This window comes from Erinaceus europaeus, chromosome 12 (assembly GCF_950295315.1).
Source record: "Erinaceus europaeus chromosome 12, mEriEur2.1, whole genome shotgun sequence".
NCBI classification, from domain to species: Eukaryota; Metazoa; Chordata; class Mammalia; order Eulipotyphla; family Erinaceidae; genus Erinaceus; species Erinaceus europaeus.
The window spans coordinates 69,928,711-69,955,030 of NC_080173.1; the positions used below are offsets into that span (position 1 = coordinate 69,928,711).

At 40.5% G+C, this 26,320-nt stretch overlaps 1 protein-coding gene across 4 annotated transcripts in view; it reads right to left on the reverse strand.

The window, feature by feature from the left end:
• AP2B1 (adaptor related protein complex 2 subunit beta 1) overlaps positions 1 to 26,320 on the reverse strand; it is a 119,795-nt gene that overhangs the window by 60,388 nt on the left and 33,087 nt on the right. For all 4 annotated transcript variants that reach the window (XM_060203951.1, XM_060203949.1, XM_060203950.1 and 1 more), the window contains exons 6-13: positions 22,680 to 22,870; positions 18,928 to 19,149; positions 18,318 to 18,438; positions 18,103 to 18,198; positions 13,479 to 13,594; positions 10,539 to 10,704; positions 8,326 to 8,424; positions 2,259 to 2,518 (exon numbers count right to left, since the gene is read on the reverse strand). In XM_060203951.1, the coding sequence (XP_060059934.1) occupies positions 2,259 to 2,518; positions 8,326 to 8,424; positions 10,539 to 10,704; positions 13,479 to 13,594; positions 18,103 to 18,198; positions 18,318 to 18,438; positions 18,928 to 19,149; positions 22,680 to 22,870 (1,271 nt within the window). The remainder of the gene's footprint in view (positions 1 to 2,258; positions 2,519 to 8,325; positions 8,425 to 10,538; positions 10,705 to 13,478; positions 13,595 to 18,102; positions 18,199 to 18,317; positions 18,439 to 18,927; positions 19,150 to 22,679; positions 22,871 to 26,320) is intronic.

Consider the following 26,320-nt stretch of genomic DNA (forward strand, 5'->3'; position numbering starts at 1 on the left):
TTATAAAGCATTAAGTTATCCCCTTTGGCCACTCACTAACTACATAATAATAATAATAATAATTAATAATAATAATATCAATGTTGCAGTTTCCATTCATGGGAATAGAGTTATTCTAAGCATTCTGGAGTTATAAAACAAAAACAAAACAAAACAAAAAAACCTAGTATAATCATGGGCCCTTCAGAATGTTACTAAAATAAGCCTACTATCTACAAAATGGAGACCCTTCCAACTCTTCATCTGAATTATTCCAGCCTTTATGTTCATGATTAGTCAACAATTTGTTTGGCTTTATATGTTAACTTTTTTTTTTAAAAAAAATGTATTTATTTATACCCTTTTGTTGCCCTTGTTGCTTTATTGTTGTTGTTGTCGTCGTTGGATAGGACAGAGAAATGGAGAGAGGAGGGGAAGACAGAGAGGGGGAAAGAAAGACACCTGCAGACCTGCTTCACTGCTTATGAAGCTACTCCCCTGTAGGTGGGAAGCCGGGGTCTCAAACAGGGATCCTTACTCTCGGTCCTTGCACTTCAGGCCACCTGCGCTTAACCCACTGCACTACCACCTAACTTCCCATATGTCAACTCTTCATATGTTAACTCTATGTAAAATCTAGGCTGCTTTTATAATAGAATCCTGAAAATAATGTTTCATTAGTAGCTTTATAGCATAAGAGAAACACTAGTCTAGGAGGTGGTGCAGTGCATAGAGCACTGGATTCTTAACCATGAGGTCCAGAGTTTGATCCCCGGCAGCACATGTACCAGAGTGATGCCTGGTTCTTTCTCTCCTATCTTTCTTGTGAATAAATAAATAAATTCTAAATAAATAAATAAATAAATAACTTCTTAAAAAAAAAAAGGAGTTGGGCGGTAGTGCACTTAGTATTATGTGTGCTTAACCAGGAGCGCCCCATTGCCCAATCTCCCAGATATAGGTTATCTTCCCAAAATTTTAACTCTGGGAGAATTTTTGGTCTTCTATTTTAAACAACCCTCAAACTTCAAGGTGTTCTGTTTTTTGCTTATTTGTTTTGTTTTGCTTTTGCAACCAGGGCTTTTCTGCTGGGACTCAGTGCCTACACTACAAATCCACTGCTCCTGGTAGCCATTTTCCCCTCCATTTGATAGGACAAAAAGAAATTGAGAGGGGAGGTGAGATAGAGAGGAAGAGAGAAAGAGACACCTGCTTTATCACTCTAAAAGCTTCCCCCCCAACCCCTGCAGTCCCCTGGTGGGGACTGGGGGCTTTGAAGCCAGGTCCTTTAGCACAGTAATGTGTGTGCTCAACTGGGTTTGCCACCACCTGGCCTCCAAACGTGGTCTCTTTTAAAGTTCTTTAGCACAACATTCTAAGTTATAATCTTATCTACTCCTAGATCAGAAGATGAGGGGGCCTTTTACTTTTTTGTGTATGGTCATTAGTAATCAGAAGAAGCCCATAGAGTAGTATAGTAGATACGTAAAATGTGAACTATTTTCAGGACCATTAAAAAAGGATTAGTGGATGAGAAAGTTGTGATATAGGGAGCCGGGCGGTGGCACAGAGGGTTAAGCACACATGGCAGAAAGTGCACAGACAGGCAACAGGATCCCGGTTCGAGCCCCTAGCTCCCCACCTGCTGGGGAGTTGCTTCACAAGCAGTGAAGCAGGTCTGAGGGTGTCTGTCTTTCTCTCCTCTCTGTCTTCCCCTCCTCTCTCCATTTCTCTCTGTCCTATCCAACAACAACGACAGCTATGACAACAATAACGATGATAAAACAACAAGGGCAACAAAAGGGAATTTTTTTTTTTATTTGAAAGTTGTGGTATATATAAAGAATGGAATATTACTCAACTATTAAAAATGGTGAATTCACCATCTTCACATCATCTTAGATGGAGCTTGAAGGAATCACACTGAGTGAGATAAGCCAGAAAGAGAAAAATGAATATAGGACAGAAGTTGAGAAATAAGACAGAAGAACACAAAGCAGAATTCAGACTGGGCTTGATGTATTGCACCAAAGTAAAAGACTCTGTGGGTAGGGGGGTGGGAGTGGGGAAAGAATTTCAGGAACTGGTGCACAATAGTAGAAGAGGATTAGAGTGTACTGCAAAAAACAGAAATTTTACAAGTACCAACAACTGTATTTACTGTTTATTGTAAACCATTCATCCCAATTAAAAAAAAAACAACTAAAGCTAAAGCTAAAAAAAGGGAGATCAACTATATCTCTAGACAGTTATTTCTCACACCTAGCTCACCTGCTTACCTTCCATGATGTATTGGCAAGTGCTTGCGATGGATTCCATGGCTTCCTTCCACAAAAGCATTGGGGGGTTTATGGTATACAGAGGCCAAAGAGCCAATGTGGCAGATTAGCTCATCTAGCAGAGTTGGCTCAATCAGATCTGTCTCCTCAGAAATCAATGGCTTCTCAGATAAGACTACTTCTTTAGCTGTGACAGGATCAGTTGAGAGAAGACGCCAGTATATATAGCCCCGGTCTCGAAGGTCAGGATTATCAGAGTCCTAGTGAAAAGCAAAGGCAAGTTTTTTTAAATAGCACTCTTTTTTTTTTTTTAAAGCTATCTATCCTTTATTTTATTTTTTACTTCCAGGGGCATTGCTGGGGCTAAATGTCTGCACTATGAATCCAATGCTCCTGGAGGCCATTTTTCCCATTTTGTTGCTGCCTTAATGCACTTGTTGTAGTTATTATTGTCATAGCTGTTGTTGTTGTTAGGTAAGACAGAGAGAAATTGAGAGGAGGGAAAGACAGAGAGGTGGAGAGAAAGATAGACACCTGAAAACCTGCTTTCCCACTTGCGAAGTGACCCCCCTGCAGGTGGGGAGCCGGGTATTCAAACTGGGATCTTTATGTGGGTCCTTGTGCTTTGAGCCAAGTGCATTTAACCCACTGCGCTAGCTCAGCTCCCCACAGTTGAACTCTTAGGCATATAGTCCCAAGTTTGATCCTTAATACTGCATGTGCTAAAATGATACTCTAATTCTCTCTCCCCTTCTTCTACTTAAAATTTTTGAAAGGATTGTTTTGAGATGTCCTTAATTTTTTAACAGCTATACTATTAGGATTATTCATAAAACACAATTTATGTATTTAATATATATCTTCTTACTTCATCAAATATTTATTATCTCCTATGGAGACACTGCCTATACCATGGATATAGACATAATGATATAAAATTCATGACTTTAGGGAGTTGAGTGGTAGCACAGCAGGTTAAGCGCAGGTGGCACGAAGCCCAAGGACTGAAGTAAGGATCCCGGTTCGAACTGCCGGCTCCCCACCTGCAGGGGAGTCGTTTCACAGGAGGTGAAGCAGGACTACAGGTGTCTATCTTTCTCTCCCACTTTGTCTTCCCCTCTTCTCTCCATTTCTCTGTCCTATCTACAATGACGACAACAATAAAAGAACAAGGGCAACAAAAGGGAATAAATAAAATAAATATTTAAAATAAATGCCTGACTTTCTATCTTTCTCTCCCACTCTGTCTTTCCCTCTTCTCTCCATTTCTCTGTCCTATCTAGCAATGACGACAACAATAAAACAACAAGGGCAACAAAAGGGAATAAATAAAATAAATATTTAAAATACCTGACTTTAGTAAACTCAGAAATTATTACAAGATAATATCTAGATAGTTCCATCTAATAAAAATAATCAAAACCTATTAAATAGAGCACATAAGTATTCCATAAATTTGGTAGTTATGTTTCTCATGGTAGTTTCAATGTAATTTCATACATTCTCACCGATTAAAAGGAAAACTATTGGGGTTTGGGTGGTGGTACACTCCGTTAAGTACACATATTATGTGCAAGGACCTAGTTTCAAGCCCCCTGCTTCCCTCCTGCATAGGTAGGATGCTTCAAGAGCAGTGAAGCAGGTCTTCAGGTGTCTATTTCTCCCTATCTCCCCTCCGCTTTCCATTTCTCTGTCCTGTCAAATAAAAATAGAAAGGGAAAAATAAAGAGAAAAAAAAATGGCTATTTGGGAGCAGTGGATTCATAGTGCTGGCACTGAAACCCATCGATAACACTGGAGGCAAGGAAGGAAGGAAGGAAGGAAGGAAGGAAGGAAGGAAGGAAGGAAGGAAGAAAGGAAGGAAAGGATGGAGGACAGAAGGCAAAAACTAATACAACAAATGACACTCGATGTTTTGGAGAAAATCCAAGCTCATAAGATAAAGAAGGGACTATAAAATGCTAGAAAGGGGCAAGAAACTGGCCCAATTAATGATGGCCTCTTTGGTCACTACCAGGCCACTCCATCACCTAGGGCCCAAGTAAGAGCATCCTAAGATTCCCACATAGTGGGGGTCGGGCGGTAGTGCAGCAGGTTAAACGCACGTGGTGCAAAGCGCAAGGACCAGAGTAAGAATCCCAGTTCAAGCCCCCCGGCTCCCCACCTGCAGGCAAGTCACTTCACAAGCAGTGAAGCAGGTGTGAAGGTGTTATCTTTCTCTCTCCCCTCTCTGTCTTCCCCTCCTCTCTCCATTTCTCTCTGTCCTATCCAACAACAACAACATCAGTAACAACAATAAAAAACAAGGACAACAAAAGGGAAAATAAATAATAATAATAATAAAAGATTCCCACATTGTATGATAGGCAACAGAACCCCCCTCCACCATTACTGGTCACTTCCATCAAGAATATCATTGTAAGTCCTTCTGAGGGACCTTGCCCTTACTATCAAATAGCAATGGTAGGGACTGCCCCACTTTCCAAAAAGGGGCTGGGTCAGCCTACTCTGCCACTTGAGGAAGACTGACTCTGAAATGACTGCAGCCTAGAATTTTCCCAGATATGACTATGGACAGCGAGCTCAGACTGACAAGAACTTGGAGGTTATACAGGCCCCTATGCTAAATATATGGGCCTGGAGTCAGACTGATGTGGAAAAAGAGTTAATTTTATTTACAGATTTTCTTCAAGTTTGGGAGGTACTCACTGCCCTAATCCAGCTTCTAGTTCTATCGAAACTCTGACATCTTCCCAGACAGTATTTTTAAGCTACCTCCATGTTAGTTATGGAAAAAATGGCTGTTAGGAGCAGTGGATTCGTAGTGCTGGCACCAAGTCCCAGACATAACCCTGCAGGGGAAAAAAATACATCTCTAAACTTTATTTCCTCTAGATTTTAAATTTCATTTTTTTTTTTAGATAATACTGTTTTTTCTTTGGGGGGGGGGCGTATATATTTCAGGGACACACACACACACAGTTATAGAAATAATAGCATCGCAGCGAGTTAAGTGAATTAACTGCCGGAGCCATGTGAATTCGTACTGTAGGCACCCAGCCTCAGCAATGACCCTGGAGGCAAAAAAAAAAAAAAAAAAGTAAAATTAGTCAAACCATATCTGTGACCTTGCTGTTTCCAATGGAGGGAATAAGAACACAGAACTTTGGTGGTGGGAATGGTGTGGAATTATATTTCTGTTATTTTGTAATTTTTTTAAATCACTAATAAAAAAAATAATTATGGGTGGAAGTACATAGCATAATGGCTATACAAAGAGACTCTCGTGCCGGAGGCTCCAAAGTCCCAGGTTCAATCCTCTGCACCACCATAAGCAAGAGCTGAGCAGTGCTCTGGTAAAAAATAATTATAGAAGTAATTTATTAACAATACCACATCACAATTTATTTATTTTACAGTAATATCTCTTTTTTTTAATTAACTTTACTTGATGGAGATATTGAGAGGGGAAAGGGAGATAGAGAGGAAGAGAAACAGAGACACCTGCAGACCTGCTTCACCAATCATGAAGTTTCTCCTCCACAGGAGGGGACCTGGGGACTTGAAACTAGGTCCTGCATTGTAACATACTACTGAAATGATCCCTGAAAGTATAGTCTTAAGGTTCTTGTGCATTGTAAGACATGCAGCCAACCAGGTGCACTACCACCCAGCCCCCCATATCACAATTTAGAATTGTATAATATAATCTTCACTAATTATCCGATTCCTCTCTACTTTAACTCTCCATCTTCTAAATAATCATGTGCAGTATAGTGGCCTAGGAGGTGGCACAGTGGGTAAAACACTGGACTCTCAAACATGAGATTTCAATTCTGAGCCTCAGCATCACATGTGTGAAAGATCACACATGTGAAAGTGATGTCCTGGTGTTCTCTCCAACTCTCTCATGAATGAATACATTTTTCAAAAAAAAAAAAAAAAAGGAATACATATGTATATATATATTTTTTAATTTCTTTATTGGGGTATTAATATTTTACATTTGACACTAAATACAATAATTTGTACATGCATAACACTTCTCAGCTTTCCACACAGCAATACAACTCCCACTAGGTCCTCTGTCATTCTTTTCCAGGACCTGTACTCTCCCCTCCTCATCCCAGAGTCTTTTACTTTGGTGCAATACACCTATACATATCTTTCTAAAATGTTCTCATGCATACACCTATCTATTTTATAAAAATTAATTTAATATTACAAATACACTCTGCAAGTGGTTTTCCATCATGTACACCACACTGTATTATTATTATTGATTAGTACCTAGGTGGGGGGATTAGAGTGTTAAGTGGAAAACTGAGAAATGTTGCACATGTACCAACTACTGTATTTTACTATCAACTGTAAGCCCAATAAAAAAAAAAAATTAGTGGTCCGGGAGGTGCTGCAATGGATATAGCATTGGATTCTCAAGCAAGAGGTCCTGAGTTCAATCCCCAGCAGCACATGTACCAGAGTGATATCTGGTTCTTTCTCTTTTTCCTTCTATCTTTCTCATTAATAAATAAATAAAATATTTTTAAAAAACCTTAAGTACATTGTTAAAATGTCATAAATATCTTTTGTATTTCAATTTAATTAATAAAATTAATTTGAGAAAATAAGAAACAAAATAAAGTTTAATATTATAAATACACTCTGCACATTCATAAAACCAGTTGTAATTTTCCATCATGTGCGGTGCACTGCATCATCATTACTGATCAGTACTTTACTAACAGACATTTGGATTGTTGCCTTTCTCCCTGTCCTATTTTGAGTTAATTTTTGTAATAACAACAAATTGGCATTATCGGGGCCAGCAGTAGCGCAGCAAGTTAAGCACACATGGCGCAAAGTGCAAGGACCCGTGCCAAGGATCCTGGCTTGAGGATGTGAGGGCAATCTGATTAAGACACCTGTAACCCCACTGATCACCAGGGTTGATTCGGCTGATCTGGCTGGCTAGGCGGGTGTCCCCTTCCTCACCACTCCATGTGCGTCCCTCCCAAAGCTGTGCACTCTGTCGAAGAGGATGGACTTAGAGAAGAGATGGACCCGTCTTCATTCGAGGGTATACGAGTAGATGCGCTCCCCTGCTAGAACCTCCAAGCTCTCAAGGAACCCGGTTTAAGCACCGCCCCCACCTGCGGGGGGGGGGGGTGCTTCACAAACAGTGAAGCAGATCTGCAGGTGTCTATCTTTCTTCCCCATGTCTCTCAATTTCTGTATCCTATCCAACAATAACAATGACAACAATAACAACAAAGGCAACAAAATGGGAAAAAATGGCTGCCAAGAGCAGCGGATTTGTAGTGCAGGCACTGAGCCCCAGCAATAATCTTGGAGCCAAAATAAAATAAACAGTAAATAAATGAAATCTAAAAAAAAAAATCAAATTGGCAATATCTACTCTAAGAGTCTTTCTCCAGGTGTCGTTCATGCACAAGTTGTTCCAGTAGTGTGATGTTAAAGGAAATGATAAGAACATTTCCGTTTCTTTTGTTGGATTTGTTTTCTTTTTAGCCAGAATATTGCTCAGTTCTGGCTTATGGTGGTGCCAGGAACTGATCATGAGATCTCTGGTACCTCAGGCATGCAAGTCTATTACATAAACTACAGTGCTATTTCCAAAGTCCTTTATTTGTTCTTAAAACATACACACACAGGGTTGGGGAGATAACTCACTGGGTACGGTACAAGCCTTACCATGCTCACTACACAGGTTCAAATAACAGCAACATATGGAAGGTGATATGTCACCAGAGGAAGCTCCGGAGACTTGAACTGGGAGCCTTAGGCCGGTCCTTGAGCTTCGTGTCACGTGCACTTAACCCGCTGTGCTACCACCCGACCCCTAGAGGTATTGTTTTATATGTTAACAGGACCTAAAGGCTATACCATTTCCACTTAAAATCTCCCCTAATGGACATTTTGGGAAGTATTTAATAATTTCCTACAATTTAAAACAAATCAAGAGGGGCTGCGGAAGGGGAAATGGTGTTGGCAAATAAACAATAACAATTAAAAAAATAATTGCTTGTTTTTCCAGATTTCTTACCTGTGTTGCCAAACTCAACACCTGCTGTACCAGTTCCTGTGTTTCTGATGGTTTCTTAAGAAACAGTTTCACTATAGCAGTAAGCAGAGTGAGCTGTACCTAAGTAGACATAAAAGCGAAAGGCACTTGCATTACCTCTTATCATTGACTATAGTGTCATCTCACTAACTATAAATTACTATAGGATTTTTCTGATAGTAATAGATAAAGGTCAAATCAAAGGCAAACCTAAAGACCACCAATACCATCCAGTCAAGTCAAGATAAATAATCGCATCCAAAAGTATTCATCAAGTGAAAACTCACTAGCCCATCCTCTAACTGTATTTTTTGGCATAAAAAATTTTGGTTTTGGGCCAGAAAAATCACCTGAAATTTTTTTTTTTTTTTTTTTTTACCAGAGCACGGCCCAGCTCTGATTTATGGTGGTGAGGGGGAATGAACCTGGGACTTGAGAGGTTCAGGCATGAAAGTCTCTTTGCATAACCATTATGCTATACCCCTGCCCATCACCTGAATTTTTGAATACATGCTGACATACTGATAAAATTAGTTCTCAATCAAGTCCTATACTAATTACTAAGTAATTAATTAATTACTTAATTACCATCAAGAACTCCAATTTTTTGGACACTAAAACCAATTCGGGGGCAGGCAGTGGCTCACCTGGTTAAGTGCTCAAATTACAGTGCACAAGGACCCAGGTTCAAGTCCCTGGTCCCCACCTGCTGTAGTCTCCTGTCGCTTTCCCTCTCTATCTTCAATTTGTAGTGAGCACAAATGCCATGGGAAAAGGAATTAATCTATCTGCTTCTCTGGACCCATGGCTCTAAGGCCAGGTCTTTCAATTTTGGTGTGGAGAAGAGACTTTAAAAAGGGGGGAGGGGGGGAGGCAGTAACGCAGTGGGTTAAGTGCACGTGGCCCAAACCGCAAGGACCAGAGGAAGGATCCCCATTTGAGCCCCCAGCTCCAGACCTGCAGGGGGCTCGCTTCACAGGCGGTGAAGCAGATCTGCAGGTGTCCTTCTGTCTTCCCCCCTCTCTCCATTTCTCTCTGTCCTATCCAACAACGACGACATCAATGGCAATGATAATAATAACCACAACAATGATAGAACCACCAGGGTAACAAAAAGGGAAAAAATGGCTTCCAGGAACAGTGGATTTGTGGTGCAGGTGCCGAGCCCTGGCAATAACTCTGGAGACCAAAAAAAAAAAAAAAAAGCGGGGAGTCAGGTGGTAGTGCAGCAGGTTAAGCGTGCAGGTGGCACAAAGCGCAAGGACTGGCAGAAGGATCCCGGTTCAAGCGCCCGTCTCCCCACCTGCAGGGCAGTCGCTTCATAAGCAGTGAAGCAGGTCTGCAGGTGTCTCTCTTTCTCTACCCTTTCTCTCTGTCCTATCCAACAACAATGACATCAATAACTACAACAATAAAACAACAAGGGCAATAAAAGGGAATAAATAAATATTAAAAAAAAAAGCAGGGGGTGGAATGCAAGGCATCTAACCACCCACAGAGAATCTTCAAACTGCACATACCAGGGCACATATATTTACAAAGAAGAAACTACCTCATCTTTTACTTTCTCTGAAATCTTCCACCAAAGATCTATCACACAGAATCCAAATATAAGAACTTATTTGACACTGTCAGGCTATAGTAGTGGCTCTGCCTGTGGACTCTGAGACAGACAGAGTTTTCAGGTTCAAAACCTGTCCTTCCCATAAGCTGGTGATTCACTGGGGGAAAAAAAAAAAAAAAAAAACTCTCTGTGGTCCAGGAGGTGGCACAGTGATAAAGCTTTGGACTCTCAAGCATGAGGTCCTGAGTTCGATCCCCGGCAGCACATGTGCCAGAGTGATGTTCTTTCTCTCTTCTCCGATCTTTATCATTAATAAATAAATAAAATCTTAAAAAAAAAAAAGAGCTTATTTGGGGGAGGTCGGGCTGTAATGCAGCGGGTTAAGCACACATGGCACGAAAATCGGACGGGCATAAGGATCCCGGCTCCCCACCTGCAGGGGGGTTGCATCATAAGTGGTGAAGCAGGTCTACAGGTGTCTGTCTTTCTCTTCCCCCTCTGTCTTTCCCCCTTTCTCCATTTCTCTCTGTCCTATCTGATGACATCAATAATAACAACCACAGCTATGATAAAAACAAGGGCAACAAAAAAGGAAAATAAATAAATAAAATTAAAAAAAAAAAGAACTTACTTGAGTGCTTTCATCATGAAAACCCTCCAAGAAGCTCTCTAGAAGTTCATCTGCATTGTCAATTCTTTCAGCATATTCTCCCACAATCCAAATCATAGCAGCACGAGCATCCGGCTCATCCAGCGAATCTAAATTCTCACATAGAGTGGCAATGATACTTTCATACCTAGTATATAAAATGGACTATTGTTATCAAAGGCAAGACCAAGAAATACATTTAATAATGAAAGCCAGGACTGGGGAGATAGCTCTGTGACAGAGCACAGGACTTGTATGCATGAGATCTCACGTTCCATTCCTGGCATCACTTATACCAAAGTTAAGTGGTACTCTGGCTGGTCTATCTCTTTCATACAAATAATACATAACAATAAAATAATTTTCAATAATACATAACAAAAAATCTAATTTAAAAAATGACTGTTGGTATATGTGGAGTGGAACTATACACTGTAGTTCTACAATTTTGTAACCTACTATTAAATCACAAATAAAAAAAAAAGACTAAAGGAAATACCATTGAAGAGGTACCCTCAATAAAAAAAAATCTGGGGCCAGGTGGTGATTGTACACACGTTACAGTGCACAAGGACCAGGGTTCGAGCCCCTAGTCCCCACCTGCAGAGGGATAGCTTTGCAAGTGGTAAAGCTGTGTTGCAGGTGTCTGTCTCTCCCCCCCTCCCTTCCCTTTCCCTCTCGATTTCTGCCTGTCTCTAACCAATAAATATAGATAATATAAAAAAAAAATCTGAGAGTCGGGCGGTAGCGTAGCGGGTTAAGTGTATGTTGCACAAAGCCCAAGGATAATGATCTGGGTTCGAGCCCTCGGCTCCCCACATGCAGGGGAGTCGCTTCACAAGCGATGAAGCAGGTCTGTGGGTGTCTTATCTTTCTCTCCCCCTCTCTGTCTTCCCCTTCTCTCTCCATTTCTCTCTGTCCTATCCAACAATGAACAACATCAACAACAATAATAACCACAAGGCTACAACACAAGGGCAACAAAAGGGGGAAAAATAAATGGCCTCCAGGAGCAGTGGATTCATAGTGCAGGCACTGAGCCCCAGCAATAACCCTGGAGGCAAAAAAAAAAAGTATCTGTATACAATCTATATAAAACCTTCAGTCAAGCTCACTTAGTGCCATGTGCCTCCACTGCATTATCGGAAGCTTTAGTACTGTGGTCTCTTTCAGACTCACTCTCTTTCTCTCGCTTTCATTGAAAAAAGTCATCCAGGAGTGCTAAAGCCTCCTTTCAATAAAACAAACAAACAAAAAACACCTTTCAGTCACAAGTGCCCTACCAAGTGGACTAACTTGCCAGCCCCCTGGTTAACTTGAGTATATGCCTACAGTGTATATTCAGGCAGAACATCATTCGAAAAGTAATAAAGCATGATGAAAAAGAAAGAAAGAAAGAAAGAAAAAGAGATGGAAGTCAGGCAGTAGTGCAGCAGGTTAAGCGCAGGTGGCACAAAGCACAAGAACCGGCAAGAGGATCCTGGTTCCAGCCCCCGGCTCCCCACCTGCAGGGGAGTCACTTCACAGGCAGTGAAGCAGGTCTGCAGGTGTCTGTCTTTCTCTCCCCCTGTCTTCCCCTCCTCTCTCCATTTCTCTCTGTCCTATCCAACAATGATGACATCAATAACAACAACAATAAAACAACAAAGGCAACAAAATAAAATAAATAAATAAATAAATAAATAAAGAGATAAAGGAGGGTGGGGGTAGATAGCATAATGGTTATGCAAAGACACTCATGTCTGAGGCTCCAAGGTCCCAGATTAAACCCCCTGCACCACCTTAAGCCAGAACTGAGCAGTGCTCTGGTAAATAAATAAATAAATAAATAAATAAAAATAACGAAGAAAGAAACCTCTGGCTTCGGGTCAGGAGACAGCTCACCTGGTACAGCACACACTATGTATGTGGGGACTTGAGCCCAAGCCCACTCCACATGGGACAGTATTCATAGCCTTAAGAGAAGTTCCATGTACAGTGGAGTTGTGTTGTGCTGGTCTCTTCTCTCCCCTATTCTGTCTCTATATGATATAATTTATTTTCACAAAACAGAGAAACCAAAGCAGTATTTAGCTTTGGCATATGGTGGTGCCAGGGATTGAACCTAAGGCCTCTGAAGTCTCAAACAAGAAAGTCTGGTGTACTACTTTTTCACTGTATCTCCAACACTTCTCTGTCTCTGTCTGAAATTAAAAGAAAAAAGAAAGTCAAACATCTGCCAGGAGCAGTGGAATTGCATGTATATGAGGCCTCGTGGACCAGGAAAAAAATCAGCTATAAATCTTTATGCTAACCATCTTATATGGTTCTGATTTTTAATAAAGTATTCCTATTATGGAGCTGGGTGGTGGAGCACCTGGTTAAGCACACATTGCAATGTGCAAGGACCCAGGTTCAAGCCCCCAGCCCCCACCTATACGACGAAAGCTTCACAAATGGTGAAGCAATGCTGTAGGTGTCTCGGTCTCTCTCCCTATCTCCCCCTTCCTCTTGATTTCTGGTTGCCTCTATCAAACAAATATAGTAAATAAATAAATAAATAAAAGAACAAGATTTTTTTTAAAGTATTCCTATTATGACCAGTAACATTAAAGAATAAGTCTTTTTTATCTTTATGGTATTTTTAATTATGTTTTATGTTTGTATTTGTTTTTGGATAGAGACAAAGAACTTAAGAGGAGATAGCGAGGGGGAGCAACACAGAGACATCTACAACACTGCTTCTCCATTAATGAAGCTTCCCCACTGCAGGTGCAGACCGTGAGCTTGAACCCAGGCCCTTACATACTGTAACATGTGTTCTCTACCAGGTGGACAACTTGCCCAGTCCCTAAAGAATAATTCTTACCTAAGTCAATTTCAAAGAGCCTTATATAAAGATTTCCTAATGATGTGGAGAAAAGTAAAAGTCTTTGGACATACTTGTTGGGATATTTGCGGAAGATGTCCCTGATGACAACAATGGCCTCTTGGACAACATAATTTACTTTTGTCTGGATGAGATCAAGCAGTGTGCTTACACAGCGCTCTGCAGATTGCTGCAAAGAGGAACATAAAAAATGAAAAGTCAGTTTATTTAATAATATAATTTCAACATATTAAAATTTTTAAACAATCAGGTGCATCAGCAACCAAACTAAAAGATCACTTACAACAAGGGTAACAAAAAGGAATAAATAAATATATATTAAAAAAAAAGATGACTTAATTTGACCAAGATACTCTAAAGGCTGAGCTATTTAGTATATGTACTGAAGCTCTATTTACACACTTTTTTAAAAAAAAAAATTGTTTGATTTGATAGAACAGACAGAAATTAAGAGGAAGGAGGAGAAGGTAGAATGGGAGAGACAGAGAGACTTGCAGCACAGCTTCACCACTCGTGAAGCCGTCCCCCTGCAGGTGAGGACCGGGGGCTTGAACTTGGGTCCTTCTGCATGGTAATACATGTACTTGACCAGGTGTGCAACCATCTGCCCCCTCCAAATTTTATTATTTATAAAGCATACCAACTGATGAGTCAGTTCAAATGAAAATAATCACCTTAAATAGCCAGGAAAAGAGAACCAGGAACAGTGGAATTGCACATGCTCAAAGTTCCAGTTATTGAAAAAGAAAGACAGAATGAAAACTTATGAATGGCTGATTACACTTTAGTTAATAAGAAAGAAAGAGAGGAGGAGGAGGGGAGAGAGCAAGAGAGAGAAGAGGAATGGAAAAAAAAAAAAAGGTAATGAAGAAAAGCTTGCCCATCAGTAGAGCACACACCATATCATGTATGAGGCCCCCCGGTTCTCAAATCCTGGCACATGGCAACACCAAACACCAAGAGAAGCTCCATGGATATGGAATGGTACTGTGGTTTCATGCCCCACCACCACCACTCTTTTTTTTTTTTTTTAAGTGAAAAGGTTAGCCTGGGACTGGTGGAATCACTTATGTGTGTGCTTTGGCACCAGAGAAAACAAAGAAAAACTAGGTAAGCATGGGATTTTTAAAAAGATGTAATATATCAAGATTCGATAAACAGATTCTCATTTCTGAAATGGAATAACAGATGTATATTAATTATCTAAAGCAACTGAGGTAGAACCAAGAATAGAAACCAAGATTAACTCCTTGCTGTAATAACTAGTCAATTGAATGATTCATGAAGCAGCACAAACTTGAATTAAAAACAAGGATGGACAATTAGGAATTTGGCTTTGATATAAACTGATGACCCAACAAGCTTCCTTTTGTCCCATGAAATACCGGGCCATAGTATAGAGTATCCTTGAGAAACCATATGGTTCAATTTAATGACCCTAAGCAAAACTGAACATAGTCAAGTAGCAAGAATGTGGAGTATGTTCACATAGTGAACAGAGGCAATCATTCACTTTAACAAATTTATAAATAAGCAACAAAAGAGAACCTGTGACCAAGAATGTAAGGAAATACAAGTATAGCCCATAATATCAACTGAAAGGTTGCAACCAAACTAGGAACCAGGGGCAAGCAGTGACACATCTGGTTAGTGCACACATTACCATGTACAAGGACCCTGGTTGGAGCCTCACTCCCCACCTGCAGAGGTGAAACTTCCCAAGCGGTGAAGCAGGTCTGCAGGTCTCTCTCTTGCGCTCCTTTTCTACCTCCCCCACCCATCTCAATTTCTCTCTGTCTTAGAAAAAAATTAATAATAATAATAATATTATTATTAAAAGGAAGAAAAATAAAAAAAGAAACTAGAAACCAATCTGTCCCGTAAGATCATGGAAGGTATTCAAGAATTCTCCCAAGAAAAGAATAACTCTTCATCCTAAAGCAGAAAACTAGTAGTCAACAACTATGCCTATGTACACAGAGATTTTAATAAACTTTTCAGTTATCTAATTCTTAAATACAAATGGGCTGCATTTTACTGTATATAGGCACCTCGACTAAAATTATATATAAGTATATAATATTCCAAATAATTGATTCCAACTTGCAGACAAAAACAAAAAACTTAAATTCATATCCTGAAAGATTTAAGAAGCTACTAAGCAAAGAGAGCGAGACAGACTATGTAAAAAAGTATCACTGGCAAGAAAAAGCAGTGAAGAGAAACTGTATAGAATGTAGCTATATACAGTGCAAGAAAATGATCAGTCAGATTGAAGGACAGCGGTATGGAACTAAGTGGGATCTAGGACAAAGAGAAATTTATAGATCGCTATTATGCTTGTAAAGCTGCAAGACATTAGGGATGTAATGGAGATATACAATGCAAGAGGGGGAGAAGCCATTATATAAACATCAGAATAAACAAATCTATTTATTTATTTATTTATTTATATTATCGGACAGGATCAGAGAGAAATTGAGAGGGGAAGGGGAAGTAGAGATGGGATGAGACAAGACACCTACAGCACTGCTTCACTACTTGTCAAGCTTTTCCCCTGCAGGTAGGGACCAGGGGCTTGAACCTGGGTCTTGTGAAGTGTAATGTTTGTGATTAACCAGGTACACCAGTACCTGTCCGTAACAAGTTTTTTCTGTGCCTCCAGGGTTATCACTGGGGCTCGATGAATTCACTATGAATCCACTGCTCCTGTTGGCCTTTTTTTTTTTTTTTAATTGGATAGGACAGAGAGAAATTGTGAGGGAAAAGGAGAGAGAGGGAGAGAGACAGAGACACCTATAGACCTGCTTCATCACTTGTGAAGCTGCATCCCCCTCCCCTCAGGTAGGAAGCCAGGGGCTGGAGCTGGGATCCTTGCACTGATCCTCGCGCTTTGTACTGTGAGCGCTTAACCCAGTGCGCCACTGCCCAGCACCCCCCGACAAGTCTTTACAACAGAGAAAATATAGTCACTTCTATATATATTCCTACAGAATTACAGTCATAATATGCATATGAATCTTGTAAGGCAAGAAAAAACAAGGGATAAAGTTATGTTATCTCTGGGAGTCGGGCAGTAGCACAGCGGGTTAAGTTAAGCGCACGTGGCGCAAAGCACAAGGACCGGCTTAAGGATCCTGGTTTGAGGCCTGGGCTCCCCACCTGCAAGGGAGTCGCTTCACAAGTGGTGAAGCAGGTCTGCAGGTGTCTTTCTCTCCCCCACTCTGTATTCCCTTCCTCTCTCCATTTCTCTCTGTCCTATCTATGATGACATCAATAACAACAATAACAACAATAACAACAACAAAAAACAAGGGCAACAAAAGAGAAAAAAATAAATATAAATTTAAAAAATTTTTTAAAAAGTTATGTTGGGAGTAGGGCCGTAGTGCAGCGGGCTAAGCGCAGGTGGTGCAAAGCACAAGGCCCGGCATAAGGATCCCGGTTCGAATCCCGGCTCCCCACCTGCAGGGGAGTCGCTTCACAGGCGGTGAAGCAGGTCTGCAGGTGTCTATCTTTCTCTCCTCCTCTGTCTTCCCCTCCCTCTCTCCATTTCTCTCTGTCCTATCCAATAACAACAACAATAATAACTACAACAATAAAAAAAACAAGGGCAACAAAAGGGAATAAATAAATAAAATAAATATATATAAAAAAAGTTATGTTATCTCAGTTTGCAAAGATATTATAAGAACAAAACTATACTGGAAAAGAGGGGGTTGTACGAATTGTAGAGTACATGGCCTAAGTTGCTTATTTCATAGCAGAAATGGTAGGGATAATGAATTTTCATTAGTGATTTAAAAAATATATATATATATTTTTTTTTTTATTTCCTTTTTGTTGCCCTTGTTTTTACTGTTGTAGTAGTTATTGTTGCTGTTACTGATGTTGTCGTTGTCAGATAGGACAGAGAGAAATGGTGAGAGAGGGGAAGACAGAGAAGGAGAGAGAAAGACAGACATCTACAAACCTGCTTCACCACTATAAAGCAAACACCCAGCAGGAGGGAAGCCAGGGGCTTGAACCGGGATCCTCACGCCTTGGGCTTTGCGCCACGTGCGCTTAACCAGCTGCACTACCTCCTGACATATATATATATATATTTATTTTCCCCTTTGTTGCCCTTGCTGTTTTTTTATTGTTGTTGTTATTGTTGTTGGATATGACAGAAATGTCCTAAAATTATTATTTTTTATTTTAGATAAAGACAAAGAGAAATTGCGATGGAAGGGGGAAATGGCAAAGGAGAGAGAAAGAGACACCTGCAGCACTACTTCACTGCTCATGAAGCTCTCTCCCTAAAGGAACCCAGGTCCTTATACACTAATGTGTGTGCTCAACAAAGTGCACCACCATCCAGCCCCTGAAACAAAAAACTTAACTATGTTCTTTGTTGATAAACTTGAAAGCAACATTTTAGAAGAAACAACACTCAGGATCCCATAATACGATTTTAAAAAATGTTAAAGACTTTGCTTAAAATTTTTTAAAATTTATTTTAATGGGGGGGGTAACAGAGAAAAACACAAAAAAAGACCAGAGCACTGCTCAGCTTTAGCTTATGGTGATGCTGGGAATTAAACCTGGGACCTTGGAGCCTCAGGCATGAAAGTTTTCTGTGTAACCATTATCCTATTTCCCCAGCCCTCCCATAGTATAATTATAGACACTTGCCTCCACCTTGATGGCACAACGTCCAATGGCCCGCACAGCTTTTCGAACAAAATCAACATCTACCTCTGTGGCATATTCTTTCAGTTCTGCCAGAACCTGTTAAAAAAAAAAAAAATCCAGGAAGCAGACAATTTTTGAGGATTCTCAAGCAGCAATTTTTATGTCTTAGCACCCTCTAAATGTCATAAACCTGAATCTAATGATTAAAATCTAACCTGAGCAATGTTGGCTTGGGATGCCAAACGAATCATGATGTCCAATTTCTCTAGTTTAACATAGATGGGATCATTGTACTTCACAAAGAAGACTTTTATTTCCTGCTTCAAGATTTCAGGTCTGTGGTACACAGAAACACAAAATAAGCAAAGTGAGACATATAGAGATAAGTCCTTCTGAATCTGTACTGTTATTTCATCTGCACCTCACTGCTCTCCCACTCCCCCCAAGGGAGGGGGGACTTCCTCACAAATTTCCTCTGTTGTAATATGGTTTGATAGGCTTGATAGGCTACTTTTTTCTCCTTTTTTAAGGGTTAGGGCACATACTGTCAAGAATTAGAAAAACAACAACCTGGCTCTAAACTACAGTCAGAACCATATTACAACAGCACTAGCTAGTATACTGTTAAGAGATCCTTCAGAAAACAAAGTGAATTGTAGAGAAACCTCAAGTATTCATAACATCAAAAGTACTGCTCCAAAAGTTAGCCTGCCACATAGCATTTTCATTCCAACCATTAGGAGCTTAGCAATAGCATTCTTATTGTATTAACAAGCTCAGTTCAAAAATTACATTTTTAATCACCAATTATTCAAATTTCCCCACCTTTTCTGAACAATTAGGTTGATGTTCCTCAGGGCGACGTACTGCACCTCTGGCTCCCCAGACAGCAAAGTGACAAGTGGAGGGGCCAACTTCTTTAGCAGCATATTGTAGTAGTCAGAGTCCTTGGGTAACAACTCTAGAAATTTCATTAGGACTTTTACTGCTGAAAGCACCACTGCCGAGTTGGCATGAGATAGCCGGGGAGTTACTCGCTCACAGATGCTGAGGGCAAAAAAAGAAACTTAAACATCTTGAACTATAATTTCTTTGTTCAATTTCTACTTTAAGATAATGTGTCAGAGTCCCACAGCCCATGTTATCAAGAAATTATAAAACCAATTAGAAAAGTCCAAGTTCCATGCTTAGGTAAATTTGGGGTCCAGCACTGCACAAAAGCCTCATTCCCAGCAAACTCCAAGGCAGAGCAGGGATGTCAGAAGATTTTTAGGAACCCAGCAACAAAGGATGTTCAAACTGGAAGGAAACTAGATAGCACCCAAAACACTTAAAGCTCACATCATTTACCTCCAGTTCTATAGTCCTGTCTCCCCATAATATGTAAGGGCTCCCTGCCTCACAGCCCATTTCTCTTTAACCTACAGGAAGTCCAACTGAACAGATGGAAAGTTATTTCATAGTGAGAAAGCAACCAGTATGTGGCTGACAACTTCACTGTAAGATGCAAAGAGAGGCAGGTTGACTAAGAAAATTACTTAAAAACTACTAGCACTGTCAGTGTAATAAAGGAATCTTTGAAAGGGTTTTTACCTGTTTTTTTCCCAAAGGACATAAAAATCTTGCAATATTCTCCCAATTTCTTCCCCTTCTCCTAGCTCTGTACATTTACACTTAAGTACCTCGCAGTTTTGTTTCTTTGTGTTTTGCCACCAGGTTACTGCTAGGATTTGGTACCTGCACAAAGGCTCTACTAATCCCAATAGTCGGTCTTTCTCCCTTCCATCCGCCCTCCCTCCCCCCTTCCCTCATGACCCTCGTTCACTCCCTTCTTGAAAGAGACAGAGAGAAATAGGATGGGGAGTTTACGTAAGAGAGAGGGACATGACATACATGTAACACTGCTCTACTGCCAGGGGCTTGCACATGATAATGTGTGTGTTCTACAGGGTGTACCAATGTCTGGCCCAGCCTCACATCTTGAATACTAATTCTTGGATTATCAGTTGCGGGGTCATCAGAAATTAGCCTGATTCTGATAGCACTTGGGCAACATGAGTGATTGACTATATTCAGCTAAACAAACAGGGTAAGTAAACCCTTTTTCCTACATGACTAGTGAGGTAACAAAATGGTTATGCAAACAAACTAGTTTATAAATGCTTGAGGATCGGCAGACTCAGGTTCAATCCCTGCTGCCACCAGAAGTCAGACTTGAGCAGTGCTCTGGTTAAAACAAAGAGTTCTATGGGGCCAGGTGGTAGCACAGTGGGTTAAGCACACATGGCACGAATCACGAGGACCAGCATAAGGATGCTGGTTCGAGCCCCTGGATCCCCACCTGCAGGGGGGTCGCTTCACTGGCGGAGAAACAGGTCTGCAGGTGTCTGTCTTTCATTCCCCCTCTCTGTCTTCCCCTCCTCTTTCCATTTCTCTCTGTCCTATCCAACAATGACGGCAATAACAATAATAACAACAACGATAAAGAACAAGGGCAACAAAAGGGAAAAGATAGCCTCCCGGAGCAGTGGATTCGTAGTGCAGGCACCGAGCCCCAGTGATAACCCAACAAAGAATTCTGTATATACAGGGGCCAGGAGTTGGTGCACCTGGTTGAGCGCAAATGTTACAGTGTGCAAAGACCCAGGTTCGAGTCCCCTGGTCCCCACCTGCAGGGGAAAGCTTCACAAGTGGTGAAGCAGGGCTGCAGGTGTCTCTCTCCCTGTCTATCACCCCCCCTTCCCTCCCTCTCAATTTCTGGCTGTGTCTATCCAATAAATAAAGATTTTAAAATATATATATTAAAAAAAAAAAGAATTCTGTATATACATGGATGACACTGACCTCGTCTTCCTGCTCTTTATGCAAATACAACCTTCTCAAAGATTTCCTATCATAAAATACACCAACAGCTCCTCACCACCCAAATGCCCAACATTTATTTATTTTTTTTATTGCTTCCAGGGTTATCACTGGGGCTCGGTGCCAGCACTACAAATCCACTGCTCCTCGAGGCTATTTTTCCCATTTTGTTGCCTTTGTTGTGGTAGTTATAGTTATTATTGTTATAGCTGTTGTTATTGTTGGATAAGACAGAGAGAAATCAAGAGAGGAGGGGAAGACACAGAGGAGAGAAAGACAGACACCTGCAGATCTGCCTCACTGCTTGCGAAGCAACCCCCTACAGATGGGGAGCTGCGGGCTCGAACTGGGATCCTCACGCCGGTCCCTGTACTTTGTCCCATGCACACTTAACCCGCTGCGCTACCGCCCAGCCCCCACCCAATATTTCTTAGAACTCTTTGTTACTTTATCTTTACTGTTAATACTTATTTGACATATTACTCACTGATGACATGTAAATATTATATGTCTACCCCACATAAGGATGATTGTTCCACCAGGGCTATGGCTTTGTCTGTCCACTGTTCCATTTTCATGGCCTAAAACAGTACCTGGCACATAGCATGGGCTCAATATTTCCTAAGTGAACGAATGTCAGGTATCAACAACCAAGATAAAATAAGATTCTGGGTAAACTTCTTTCTAGAAACCATCAGAGAGAGACCTTTAGTTTAGTCCAGTGGGAATAAATTCCCAGACAAGTAAAGAGCACTTACGTTATAGTAGCTTGAGCTTCAGCCAGGCAATGGAGTTTCTTATCTACCACAATTAAAATGTGTCAACTTTAATGAAGAGCCAATATTTCTTCAGAAGTACTTTGCCTAGTACAGAGGCTATATACACAAAATGCTCAATAAAAATTGCTGATAGTCCCAATTCTGTGAAAGTAAAATGTGTCTGTGTACATAAAATTTAGTAGTCAATTTCTGTCAGAAAATTTGGTAAAGGACTGAGTAGAAAAACCCAGGTGTGCTTTCACAAATCTTCTTGTAATTTACACTGACACAACTTCTATATTTAATGGTAAGTATCATGTATTTTGCAGGCTCCAACACATGTTGATTCCCTGGATCTCAATTATATATAATTGAGTTCAACTCAACAACTAATGTCACATGACTTAATATGTATCTTAAAAAGTAAATGTAATGCCTGAGAGGTGACTCAGTGTTAGTGCACAGGACAATGAAAAGTTTGTCACTACAATGAAAGGTACTAAAAGATCAAAACAAACAACTTTGCCAAATGGCTGGAAATAGCTGTATGGGAAATGTGAAGTCATGGAGGAGATCTTAACAGAGGAGAACAATAACCATTGTGCTCAAGCAAGAAAGGAATAGCACACATCTCCAAAACATTTTAAAACAGGCAAGGGAGGTAGCACACAGGTCTTGTATTCAAGAGGCCTTAGGTTTAGTCCCTGGCACACCAATAGTCAGAGATGTGACCAAAAAAAAAAAAAAAAATTAGAATAATAATTTTTGCATGCTTTATTCCATCACCTAAAATGTTTCTAAATCTAATGAGAGAAAAAAAAAAAAAGTCATAGAAATAGCAATATCTACTCAATATACCACTGATCTTCCCCAACATAACAGATCCTTATACTAATGTAAACATTAAAATGTTTTGGTGGTGGCTAGACTCCCAGGTATTCAGAGAAACAAACTCACCTTTGAGCTTCCCGGTCATCTTTAGGGTTGTAATTAGACAGGCAATCCAGGATGAAAATCTGGCCCCATTCAGTACACTCATTCAGAGCTGTTAGCAGCTTATTAATGTTCTGTGGGTTCAGATCAAGTAAGTTGCTGTTTGGATGAGACTCACTGATTTCAGATAATGCTGCCACAGCATTAGCCACAACCTAGAAAAGAAGATATGACCTTAACAAAAACAGGGCAAATTCCTTTTATTTATTTATTATTTTTTAATTTTTTCCAATTATTTATTCATTCCCTTTTGTTGCCCTTGTTGTTTTACTGATATAGTTATTATTGTTGTTGTTGTCATTGTTGTTGGATAGGACAGAGAGAAATGGAGAGAGATGGGGAAGACAGAGAGGGGGAAAGATAAGACACCTGCAAACCTGCTTCACAGCTTGTGAAGCAACTCCGCTGCAGGTGGGGAGATGGCTCGAACCGGGATCCTTACACTGGTCCTTGCGTTTTACACCATCTGCACTTAATCTGCTGTACTACTGCCCAACTCCCGAACAGGGCAATCCTTAATGTTCTCTGGATCACTTATTTCATAAAGAGATCGCATCTCATGAACATTTTACATAGGCAGCTAGAAACAGGTAGAAACTACTTTCAAAATACATATTTTGCCAACAAAAATGGTATATATATTTTCCTAGTGGTCATGCACCCTAGCTAAAACAATTCATGCATTGAAAAAAAAAAAATGTACAGAGAGCCAGGTGGTAGCGCAAGCGGGTTAAGTGCACATGGCGCAAAGCCAAGGACCAGTGCAAGGATCCTGGTTCGAGCCCTGGCTCCCCACCTGCAGGGGGTCACTTTACAAGCGGTGAAGTAGGTCTGCAGGTGTCTATCTTTCTCTCTCCCTCCTCTCTCCATTTTCTCTCTGTCCTACCCAACAACGACGACATCAATAACAACAATAATAACTACAACAACAATAAAAACAACAAAGGCAACAAAAGGGAAAATAAACTTAAAAAAAAAAGTTTTTAAATGAAAAAATGTACATTAGCAGTGACTTGGACTCAGACAATTTATAAAACTGTATAAGCTTAAAATAGAACATAGGGGATTAGGAGATGGCTTGTTGGTATAACACACTCAGTTTATCATGCATGAGGGACCACGTTTGAGCCTCTGGCAATTGCGTGGTAGCATCTGCAAAGGGAAGCTTCACAAGCAATGGGACAGTACTATGGTGTCTCTATCAACAAAAAGAAAAGAAAAAAAAAAAAAGGAAGGAGGGAGGGAGGTAGAAAGGCCTGCCAGGATCAGGAGTCATGCAAGGAGTGGAGCCCAGTGTACCTAAAGACCCAGAAGCGAACCCCTTTCTAACATGTGTAACAAGGGCTGGAGAGGTAGCATCATGACTATGCAAAAAAAAAAAAAAACTTTCTACTTTATGGCTCCTATTAATTAAGAATTTTATCTTACTGCATTTTAGCCACCAAGTTAAAAATGCTACTACAATTCCATCCTGAACTCCCTAGGCAGATGATCTGACTGATGTGTCCTAGAACCTCACCTCTCCAGAGCCCTACTCCACCAGGGAAAGATAGAAACAGGCTGGGAGTATACATCGACTTGCCAACATCCATGTCCAAAGAAGCTATTACAGAAGCCAGATCTTCCACCTCCTGCACTCCATAAAGAATTTTGGTCCGTATTCCCAGAGAATAAATAATAGGGAAGCTTTCAGTGTAATCTAAAAATCACCAAAAATCTCTCCCCCTCTGTCTTCCCTTTCTTTCTCCATTTCTCTCTGTCCTATCCAACAACAATGACATCAATAACAACAACAATAATAACTACAACAGTAAAACAAGGGCAACAAAAGGGGAAATAAATAAATGTTAAAAATAAATAAAAATCACCAAAAATAAGACTACAGTTCTGTGTGAAAAAAATTTTCCCCAAATTTTTAAATTTAACATTGGCTCACCATATAATATTATAAGAGTATAGCTTCATACCTGTGTATATCTATGTGCACACAAGTCACTGCACTGATTACCAAAGTTCCTGTACCATTATACCAAAAGAGAAGCCTCAACTTTCCAACCCTCTATCCCACTTCTGATAACCACCATACTTATCACAGCGTCTAAGAGTCAGTTTGAGGCAGATTGCACAATTTGCCTGCTTTGCCATGAATGTAAGCTGGATTCAAGCATAGCCCCACTGTACTGGGGGAAAGCTTCAGTACTGTTGTGTGTTCCGTGTTCTATTTCTTTCTATTAGAAAAAGTTAGCCCAAAAGCACTGAAACCCTGGTAACAACAAAGAGGATACATATATTTTCCTCCTTTCTCTCTCCCTCTGTATCTCTTTTGGTCTCTCTTTCCCACTCCACCCTTCCTCCCTCCCTCCGTTTCCACCAGGATTATCACTGGGGCTCAGTTTCACTGCTCCTGGCAGCCATTTTCCCCTTCTTTTGGACAGACACTGAGAGGGAGGGGAAGAAGGAGAAAGAAAGAGAAAACACCTGCAGAACTGCTTCTCCACTTGTGAAGCTTCCCCCACCACCTGTGGATGAGGACTTGAACACAAGTCCTTTCTACTATCGTGTGCTCTCACCAGCAGGCCCTCACTTTGGTTATTTATAATTACTGAAAGTTTATTTTAGTTAGTGATAGTGTACATATGACTGAAACTATCTGGTCTTTCTTTCTCTTTTTCATTGCCACCAGGGTTATCTCTGAGGCTCAGTGCCAGCTCTAAGAATTCACTGCTCCCAGTAGCCATTTTTCTCTTTTTCCTTTCTTTCTAATTTTTATTAGATAGGACAGAGAAATGGGGGGGGGGGAGGAAATAAGGGAAGAGAAAGAGAGATATCTGCAAACCTGCTTCAACACTCATCAAGCATATCCCCTGCAGGTAGGGAGTGGGGACCCAAACCTGGGTCCTTGTGCTTGGTAATGTGTACGTTTAACTGCCCATCTCCCTCTGGTGGTTTTCTTTAGCTTCATGTTTCACTTAGTACAATTACCTCAGATTCCAGCCACTTTGTCCCAAGTGACAAACATCTTTTCTAATAGAGCCAAGAATAGCATTACAGGACTGTTAGGATTTTCCATTTTTATTTTGACAAATGTACAATAACAAGATGACAGAATCAAATGAAACGATTAAAGGGCATACAGGAACTTTTTATGCTGTCTTTACAACATTTCTGTGAAGCTGAAATTATTGCCTCACTCAATGGACTATTAAAAAAAAAAAAACCTCTGAGATGACAATAATTTAATAAAAGAAAAAAAAAGAGGGGGATAAACAGAAAAAATTTCCTTTGTTGTAAAGTGTGCACCACCGCCTGGCCCTAAAATTTCCTTCAAAGCCTTCAAAACAGACTTCAGTGATATCTCTTAAGTACTCTAACTGCATAAATTAAAAGCAGATCTTCTTTTACTATCAAAAATAGCATAATTCATTTACAGACCCCCACAGGAAGACTTAACAGGGTATTCCTTCCTACATTAGTTTTTGTTGCTGAATAAGGGCTAGAGACTGGCATACTTTAATGATGACTCTTTAGTCACTATCAGGCCACCTCATTAGCTGGGGCATTCAGAGAGTCCTGAGATTCCCAAACAGACATGGGCCTAGACCTGA